At 42.5% G+C, this 9,713-nt stretch overlaps 1 protein-coding gene across 2 annotated transcripts in view; it reads right to left on the bottom strand.

The window, feature by feature from the left end:
- Positions 1 to 5,201: 5,201 nt before the first annotated feature.
- The window catches only part of VGLL1 (vestigial like family member 1), a 50,551-nt gene continuing 46,039 nt past the window's right edge, over positions 5,202 to 9,713 (bottom strand). For both annotated transcript variants that reach the window (XM_085607953.1, XM_085607952.1), the window contains exon 4: positions 5,202 to 8,214. In XM_085607953.1, coding sequence (XP_085464079.1) covers positions 8,141 to 8,214 — 74 coding nt within the window. In that variant the 3' untranslated portion in view covers positions 5,202 to 8,140. The remainder of the gene's footprint in view (positions 8,215 to 9,713) is intronic.

The following is a 9,713-nucleotide window of genomic DNA, read 5'->3' as shown; positions in this document are numbered from 1 at the left end:
TTCTGACCTATCAACGAGACACCTTACCCTGTTCAGCTTTGTTGTGATCTTGTTGTGATCTTGAAAGCTACAGACAAGTCTAGCATCGTGAGCAGGACAGGTTGGCCTGAATCGGAGATATCCAAGTTGATAGTTTCAGTTTTAGTACCTCTATGAGTTCGGAAGCTGTATTGTTAGCCCACACCCCCCCCCCCCCCCCCCCACCCAAAGATTATTATTAGCTTTCACGAAGTTCTGAAGGTGTTTTAACAGATTGTTTTAACAACCAAGGGTGTTAGAGGTGGCATAGCTTTTCTCACCTGAGAATTCAAGAGACATTTTTCAGCAGGGGGTGAGGGTGGGATAGCCCACGCTTCTTCAATGCTTCGGGAACATGGGCAGTCCTGAGTGAGTTGTTAATAAAGCTGCGAGCAAACGTAGGGGACAATTTACAATTAAATGGCGCAGCACAGGCAATTTTGCTGCCCCAAGCTCCATCATTTAAAAAAAATGCAGGAATGTGCCATATTTATAGGAATAGGGCGCACCCCTGTGCTCCCCCTGTGCTGGCTCTAAAATAGCAGCCGTGCGTCAACGCAGGCCCCCTTGCACCATGGTGCAAGGGGGTCTGATTTGTTGGGATGATTCTGTTTGTGCAGGAAGGGGAACCGTCCTGCACAAAAACAACCATTAATGGCATCTTGCTCCACACATAGAGCAAAAAACGAGGACAAATAACAGTAATTCTCACTGTTATGCCACTTTAACACCTCACCCTCAGAGGCGTACGTTTTTGGAGCTGCATCAGATTTACCAATCCTTGTGAATCTTTGGCAGTGTCAATAAGCCATTGGTGTTGTGTGGGAACACTCACAGCATGAGTGACCCTTTAACCCAGATACTGCGTGAAAGAGGGACATATTTACAAAACTGTGTAAAGCCACACGAAGTGCGCTACCAGAGCGTAAACAAAAATGACACTCCGGTGGCACTAGGGGCTTCTAAATATGCCAGTTGTGCGACATTCATAAGCTTCCTAACTAACTATGGGAGGGCAGGGATCACAAGAACAGGATGTGGGATTGACAGATTTATATAATTGCTACCATATTCTCTGAGGAGAGCCTTCTAAACGTGAAGCTGCGGTCACCGCCTGGAATAGCGTGTAGGCCTTACTTGAGCTTATGAAATGTTCGAATTAAGCCCTACGAAAATGGAATTTCAGTACTTGGCTTGTCGTTTTACTTTGGCACTCACTTAAATAATTTCCCAAATTTCTGTAATTTGACCTCATCAAAATCAAAACAAGAAACTATTACTAAATTTCCCAGCATTTCGTGCTTACATAAATGCCATGCATGGCTTTTGTCCAATTCCACAGACAACTATTAAATGTTGCAAATGTTGCAATTATTAAATGCTTCATTTAAACATGGAATTCAAAGAAGTATAGCCAGGGCAGGTTCTAGTATCTTTCGTTTGCAGTTTGTGAATCTTGGCTTCTGGATTCATGATGGTGGTGACAGGAACAGAAAGTAAACATGACATTAGGAGACCCACTTACTTTATGTCAGGTCCATTCATTGCCTTTTGTGTCCAACATCCTCCTCAGCAGCAATAAGGAGGCCATCCACAGCGGAACAGTAGAGTAAGGGTGTAGGAGAGTAGGGTCTGCTTTCTATGTTCACCCCCACTTTTTGCTTTTGCTTTACTGGTTTTCGACTTAGATGTGGCTGTGGGCCTGCTAATCAGACCCACAGCCCTGCTGTTCTCTCTCTAAATTCATACTATGTACTTTAGGTGCATAACCCATTTGGATAGGGTCACCTTATTGGCCCCTGTACAGTGTACCTTAGGTACCCAGGGCATAGGTGTACCCTAGGCCTACCAGGGGCTGCAGCATGTATTATGCCACCCCTGGCCTGGCCTTCCATTATGACACAACTGGCTGATCACTCAGCTGGGGCAAGGTCGTGTAATCACCCCTTGCTTAGGTGTAGTATTCCTATACCTAACTTACATATAGACACATGTGTACCTATCAGCCACTCCTATGGCAGGCCTTAACAATCCTGGAGGCAGAGTGCATGAGCTGAGCCTGTCTGCAGCTTTAGGAACCATGTCCTTATAGCTGTTCTATGATACAGCCTACCATATACTCTTAAAGTGCCTTATAATCTTAAACGGTTATGGTAACTATGGTTTGGCTTTATCAAAACATGTCGTGTAAGGTGTCTAATACTTTGGAATAATACCCCCATCCCATTTCTGGGGATGAGGATATTATCCCTCCCTTCTAGAGGGAGAAGACATGTTGTAACCTACTTACCCGGTTAAAGTTAACCAGAGCCCCAGCATCACAAAATGGATGCTGCTGCCACAGACACGAGTCTGACCTCCTGCTGCTGGGAGTGATCCCGGCAAGGGAGGCTTGGACAATAGGTTTCCTGCCTTGGGAGGTGCGAACACCACCCCAGACAGGCCTTAGTGTATTGGGGCAGCGAGGGATGAATAGAATGAGACATGCCTGGGGCACACAAGGTGTCCCGTGCATAGTCCAGTTCAAACCGGTGCTGGGGCACTCCAGCCCCAGTCCTGGCGTGAAACTGGGCAAAGGGAAGGGGGTGTAACCACCCCCCTCCCAGGTCCCACCCATAAGGCGTGACCTAGCAGGTAACCCAGCCCCCCAGATTTGGATAAGAGTGGTAGCTGGGCCCCAGGAGATTAGATTATCCTGAACCTGCAACTTGAACAGAAACTCTGGACCTTCGACATTCGACGAAAGAAGAAGACTGAAGAATCTCCCTTGTGGCCAAGGAGTGGCTACCCTGTGCAAACAGGCACCATCAAGAGACTACCCTTTTCTTTGCTAAAGTTCTATGAGGGACCGACTGCAGAGCCCGACCAGAGCCTTGACTTCCAGACTTTTCCGACCCTGATCCACATCCACAGCCGAGCTGAGATCCGTGGAGGCGACGAGAGACGTGGGACCGGCTACCTGGGAAAAGTGGCTAGTATCTTCCAGCGCAGCTTCTGAGGTACCCTCGAAGTTGTGCACCGGGGATTGAGAAGCCCCAACCCCAAGCACCATCTGCACTGAAGATCAGCCCCCCACACTCCACGAGTCCTGCGTGGGGCCCTTCTGCATTTTCCTGCTTGCCGCGTCTGTCCGGTTGCTTGCCCGTTGGCTAGTGGCCTTTGTGACGACGCATCCAAAAATCTTCACTGCTGGTTTGGCTCCTCCAGACTGGCTCCCGCTTCCTTGCAAAAGAGAAGCACCCCAGACCTTCCTGGTCTGCACCAGAAGCAAGTCCTCCGTTCTTCGTGGGTTCCGCTTGCCAAGGCTTGGTGAGTCCTAGTTCAACTTCGACGCCGCCGACAGAAAGAGCCTTTGTGGGACAGCTCGCCTCCTGGTCCTGGTTGTCCTCGACGTTTCCTGGTCCCCGTGGCTGCAGCGACAAGCTTCACTTTCACCTGCAATCTTCACGACATCGCCTGGTTCCTTCCTGGTTCCACGTGGTCACTGGCTAGTGACCTTGACTCTGTCCCTTCTGCTTGCAGGTCTCCTCTCTTCTTGATCCCAGCCTTGGGATCCACCGAACACTCTTCACTGACTGCCTGTCAGCAACTTTCCTTCAGGCATCCATAGAAGTCCACGACGAAACCCGACGCAAGTTCACACCTATGCACCCGCAGTCCGTGGGCTAGGTAACTTGGGTACTTTGGTGCTCACAAGGGTAGTGACTATCCTAGGGTCTAGTTTCCGAGTCTCGACTCTCTAGCTGCTTCAGAAGTGTCCTTAAACTGTTAATTTCTAACTGCTAGTAATTATATCGACTTTTACGCATTACGCGTGAGTGTTTCCACTCTGCACCTGAATCCCGTGGGCCTCCCACTTCCTAACTGTTGCTAGTGTAGTGTAGCCCCAGCGATTCCCTAGGCCTAGGCCTATCCTATTTCCGTGACAGTGGTCCTTATACCACTTCTTTAGTATATGGTTTGCGTGGCCCCTAGGGCCTAACTGTATTACTTACCTGTGTGACTTAATGTATGCTTAAATAAGACTGTGTTGTACTTACCTCTAATCTCATAAAGAGTGCTGAGGGTTTGACTAGAATACATACACTTTATTTTATATATATATCTGTTGTGGTGTCCTTTCATTTGGTATTCAAGGGATTATATATGGTATCACAGCTGGCTTCACATGCCATTCAGAGTTTAGCCTAAGACTGCTCTTGTCCATGCTACCGCTAGGATAGCTGGTCTATAAGGTTGACTTTACAACCAATCACCATAAGGGTTGTTTGGGCTGATATAAGGTGTACACTAGAACTAGTGACATCATACATCAGGCCAACTTCTCACAAAGGGGGTCAACCCTACATTGTGATGGTGGGGTCAAAGGGTACATGAGGTCACTTCTGCTGCCACTGGTATTTTGGTGATTCAATATCCAGGTGAGGAGCCCCTCCTAATCCAAGTATTCCTGTAAATATATTTTCTGGCAACGGACACTTTTGAAAGACCTATGGGAGCTCCACCTGTTTGGCGCATCATGCAACGAGGAGGAAGTGGTAACCATGAAAGGTGCTCAAGGTCACTATCAACACGGTCCTTCTCAAGGGACACCTTCCTGCACATAAACAATCATACATGGCATGTTGTTGTTTGTAAGTGTGCTGCACAATGCAGCACACATAGAAACAGCAAAAACGAGGAGAAATAGAGCATTTCTCCTCGTTTGGTCTGTTTAAGACCAGGTTTTCCCTGGTCTTAATTTTGGCACTGCCCCACTTTACGCCACCTTTGTAAATATGGGGCAGTGTCTAAATCAATGGGTGTTGCGGAGGAACGCCCACTGCAACATCCATTGCCCAGCCCATTCACGCTAAGTATAGCGTGAAGGGTGCCTTATTTACAAGGCAGCGTTAAGCCACGTTAAGTGGCTTAATGCCGCCTTGTAAAAAAGACTAGATCCCTATTGCCACAGGAACGTCTAAAAAAGTGACAATCCTGTGGCGATAGGGGCTTGTAAATATCCCCTAATTTCTTCATTTTCGTATTTCCACATGCGATATGGAGCTTCATTCTTCGACACAAGCTACAAGGATATATTTATGCCTTCATGACTGGCTTCTCCAGAGTTAGTCATTATTTGTGAGGATGTGAACCCAAACACCTCTATGTATAACCACTTTCCTTATAAAGAAAACAAAACATTATAACAAGTTTCTTTATTTATTATTCAAAAAGGTAGTAACTTTGTTTCAACTCTGATAATTAGACCCCCTGCACAAATGAAGCATGTGCATGACTTCATTTGCAGAAATTATACGTTGGACACTTGTTTTACATAGTAGAGTAATTCAAATCCACAACCATTCAAACTTTTTTGTATATCAGAATAATTAATATATTCAAATACCAACACATTTGCAAAAAGATATACAAAAATACACAATTAGAGGCTTAAGGAAAAAAAACATTTAGGAAGATAAGGTATTCTTCATTTCAGCTTTTCCACATTTAATCAGGAAGTCCATTTTCAACTGCAAATATACTTTGCTTCCTTCATGACTGACCTATCAGACGCTACTTCCTGGTTCCATTCTTTCACAAAGACAGAGCAACTCTAGGACTGCAAGTCATCAGCTGTCCACAAGACCCAGACACTGAGATGGTGGGTGTTCATTGGTGAGTGTTTAATAGTCCTCATTGAATGAGGAATCTGATTGAGGAGAATATTACACTGTTGAGTGTTTGCGAGTATTTCGTTGAGTCCTCCTTTAAATCCAGCTGTTAGCGTCCATTTAAGTTCTACTGAGCCAAAACTTCCAGAGGACCAGGGTCCAGGAAATGAAAGATTTGCCACCACAGGATATCAGTCTTGAGGCCACCTTCAAGTTTTGAAGGGTACATTGCATACATACATCGTAGTGCAACCGCTAAAAACAAATGTGTGTTCCACAGTAAAAGTATTTCAAGCATTATAGAACAAGCTTCATCTTGGCATGTTATGTGCTTTATAGTGTGAAGAAAATATCTCCAGGACAGTTCCCTAGAAAGAATTTACTGACCATGCATAAGGAGGTAGAGTCACCCAGGATCATATCTGTGGCAAATGTCCATTCCCATCTCCCCCAAAACTTCAGTTTCTTAGAACTTTGGAAATATACATCACAATATTATTATATTAATAGTTTGCAGTAAACATTTTAGGAAGTTGAACTGCATACATCCTATGTTGATTTCATTTGTAAATAAATTGTTGAGGGGACGTTCAAATATATAAACACACTTTCATTTAGGAGTGCCCCAAATGAATGACACTCATTTATTAACTAGTGCAGTGATAGTGGGCAACATAGTTGAGTGCTGGTCATCTGACAGTAGAGCATATTGTTTGGAGCTCAGAGCGTTCAAGTGTACTCTTTGGTGAACATGTATATAAAGTGAGCACTGTTCTCTTTTGATGAAAAAAATGATCTTAGTCGAAGCGTTATAATAAGGTGAGGTAAGTGCAGAGTTCTTTTAATATTTCTTTGAGATCTGTATTAGACGGCAGCTAATCCCATCCCACAATGAGAGAACCAACTGATGTTGAAGAATATAATGAGCCTAACATTAGGTCTTCACATGCACAATTATACATTATAAAATATTCCTCTGATGTTTAAATTGCTAGATTTGCCTCAGTTCTCATCTACAATTTCAATGGTTAGAAAAATAAATGTTTTGATACCTGAATATTGCTTGCCATACTGTAGGCATTTTATACACATATGTACAGTGAACCCTTCTAAAATGAGGAACCCTGAGCTTTTCAGTGAGGCTAAACACTTCCAGTGCTTTTGAATGATTGGGTGAGTACAATACCAACCCACTCTATGCACCAAGTGTTACAAGACAGTGTAGTTTATTCCCAGAGTGATCCAAAATGTCTTGTGACATGATGTCTAGTAATTTCATAATTTAATAAGCACAAATAGTAATGTCAATGAGGAACTTTACATTGTAAAATATAAATAGCTAGATCCTTTCATGCCATTAGTTGCAAAGCAAGCATACATTTAAAAGAAATTCTGATTTTAGAAAAATATCACATGGCATGAACACTGAATGTAAATTAGATCATTGTTCAATTTACTTGAATTCACTCATTGTAGTCAAGTCTTCCAAAAATAAATCTTTAATTGAACCAAAGATGCATGACATACACCGCTTTCACTTTTTAAACTAACCCTATTTTCATGCCTTTGACTGTGGTGAAAAAAAGCCTTAAAGATGGTAATCAAGTGTGTAAAATAATTATAAAGGATTGCGGGAGCATTGCTTGGATCCCTCATATGCTGTTCACTTTAAGGTTGTTGAAGTTAAAAGTTAAGCTCTGAGTACTCTGGAGCTTCTATTACTGTAGTGAAGCAAATAGTAGAGAAGCTAACCAGATGTTCCATGACCTGGGAGAGTTGCCATTGTCTTGAAACTCAGTCCTAGTCATTTGAAAAGTATGACACAATGACATGAAATAGGCATTGTGTTAAATTAATTGGCCACTCACCTACATAGTCCCTACTTCTCCTGACATAAACATGGGGTGTTATGTCTTCAGTTGTGATGGAGAATGACCAGTGGCTGAAGATATGCATATCGTTCGATATATCACAAAATGTTTGAACATTTTCACATGATTTGAAGCAGGTAGGGGAGAATATTTTTGTTGTGAGATTTATCCTTTATACATTTTTAAATGTCTACTGGTGTATCATTTCAGCTCGGTACAGTTGACAGAAACCAACAATATAAATAGGAAGTTTGCAATTGAAAGTAAATTTTCAATATTTCCAAAAAAGTGTTTTCTGAAGATTCATGTACTACATTCAATTGAAAACGAGATCAAGTTGTGATGAAAGACAATTTTTCCAGAGGTGATGAATGCACTTATAGAAATATAGGAAAAGATTGTCAGATAGAGAAGATGTGTTATTGCGAGCAATTATTAGGAAGATTGTCTCAACTTCACATTACTCTTCAAATGTCATCGTTCAGTTCTTTGGCCATGGGAATTCCCAAGCAAATATAGCTACATTCACAGTTACAGAACACGCCGGAATGCTCCATCAAAGAGTTTACTCCATCCAATAGAGCAAAGAAAGATATTCTAATAAAAGTACAAATCCGTTCTTCTGTCTTGTGAATGGAACAAATCCTTCCTTCTTTCCTGAGAATGAATATCTAGAACGACATAATAAAAAATAACACGTGAGCCAATAATTAAACATAATATATACATTGTAAAACCTGATGAGTTAAAGACAGAAAGGAATGCCACAGTGCCAGATAAACACTGCAAAAACACAATGCTACTTCAATACAGGTGAATAATTTCTGGGTGAAGGAACTTTATTTATTTAACAAGTTGAGCTAATTTATTCGTAATATTAATTATAACATAAAAAAGAGGAAAATCTCAGAGGAGTTTCTCTAGATGCTCAGATAAATAGTATTTCCAGTATACAATTATGGATGGGTAAAATTGAATTGCAGGGAGGTCTTTCACCGAGGGGTTCTGAGTGACATCAAATAGACAACGGGAGCAAAGATTGAGTTTTCTATGATGTCACTCAAAACCCTCAGGGTAATAATATTATGTTATGTATGCCCCCCAAAATCATCTGCCCCTGCTTTCAACTGCTACCAGTGGCAAAGCAGTGATGGGGTAGTCATACATAACATGGCTTGTGTGATGTATCCCTGTACCAAAGGGATTTATTTTTACCTACGATCCTTGACTAACCCCCACCACCTTCTCTGGCTTCCTTCCCCCTCCTGCAGTTATGTGTTCTGCTTTCAGTCATTGCAGACAAGCAGATCTGCACTGACAGGCTCTCAGGGAGGCCTCTCAGCCTGGCCTGGAACACCTTCATAACATCACAACAGTGGGTAACCAGTTTTGTTATCAGCTGTTGCTATGTCAGAGCAATAGATTATGAGATTCAGAAACTGAAATAAACGTTAGAGGCTCTCTATGACAGCCATACAAAACAATTGTATGATCATCCAAAGTAAGCCCTGCCATGATTTAAACGTGCTGCCTTATTCCCCTAAGTCCAATTTCCTTTGGAATCCACCTGCTTATGTTCCATCCACCCTGGAGTGGAGGCACTGTATGCATCTACTCTCAATGTCCGCTCAGATGCTTTCCCTGATTTCCTTTCCCTTTTGACATGGTTTCTCATTACTCTTAGGGTTCAGAATTACAGAACCTCTTGGCTCATGAAAAAGGGATTATCACATATAGCACTCAGTATGGAAATAACTGAATAAAGTTATTAGATGATGGAATAAAATTATTGCTTATTGGAGTGTCCATAAATATTGGATACAAATGTATTCATAAAATATTTGTTTCAGCTCAATATGATGACATCAATGTATGGCTTCTGTGTTGCTTATGGGAGTGGTGTGACAATAATGGGTCACAGGGAAAATGGAACATCATGGCTCTCTCTAAAGCCCTCTTAAGAAAATGTAGACAGATGAAAACCTTTTAAAAATCACCGAACTGGAATCCCAACACTGGACAATTTACATTCTTCTCCCACTTGCACTCCTCTTTTTCCCACGTTGACCATTCCTTTACACCAGCCAATGGACTGACGGGGGAAAAAGAAGTGAAAATCCTCCCCCGTATCCTATCAGATTATTCTTCAATAGAATTACATCTTGAGCAA

This window comes from Triturus cristatus, chromosome 5_2, assembly GCF_964204655.1.
Source record: "Triturus cristatus chromosome 5_2, aTriCri1.1, whole genome shotgun sequence".
NCBI classification, from domain to species: Eukaryota; Metazoa; Chordata; class Amphibia; order Caudata; family Salamandridae; genus Triturus; species Triturus cristatus.
The sequence above is the reverse complement of the archived record's forward strand: the minus strand, read 5'-3'. Positions and strand labels throughout refer to the sequence as shown.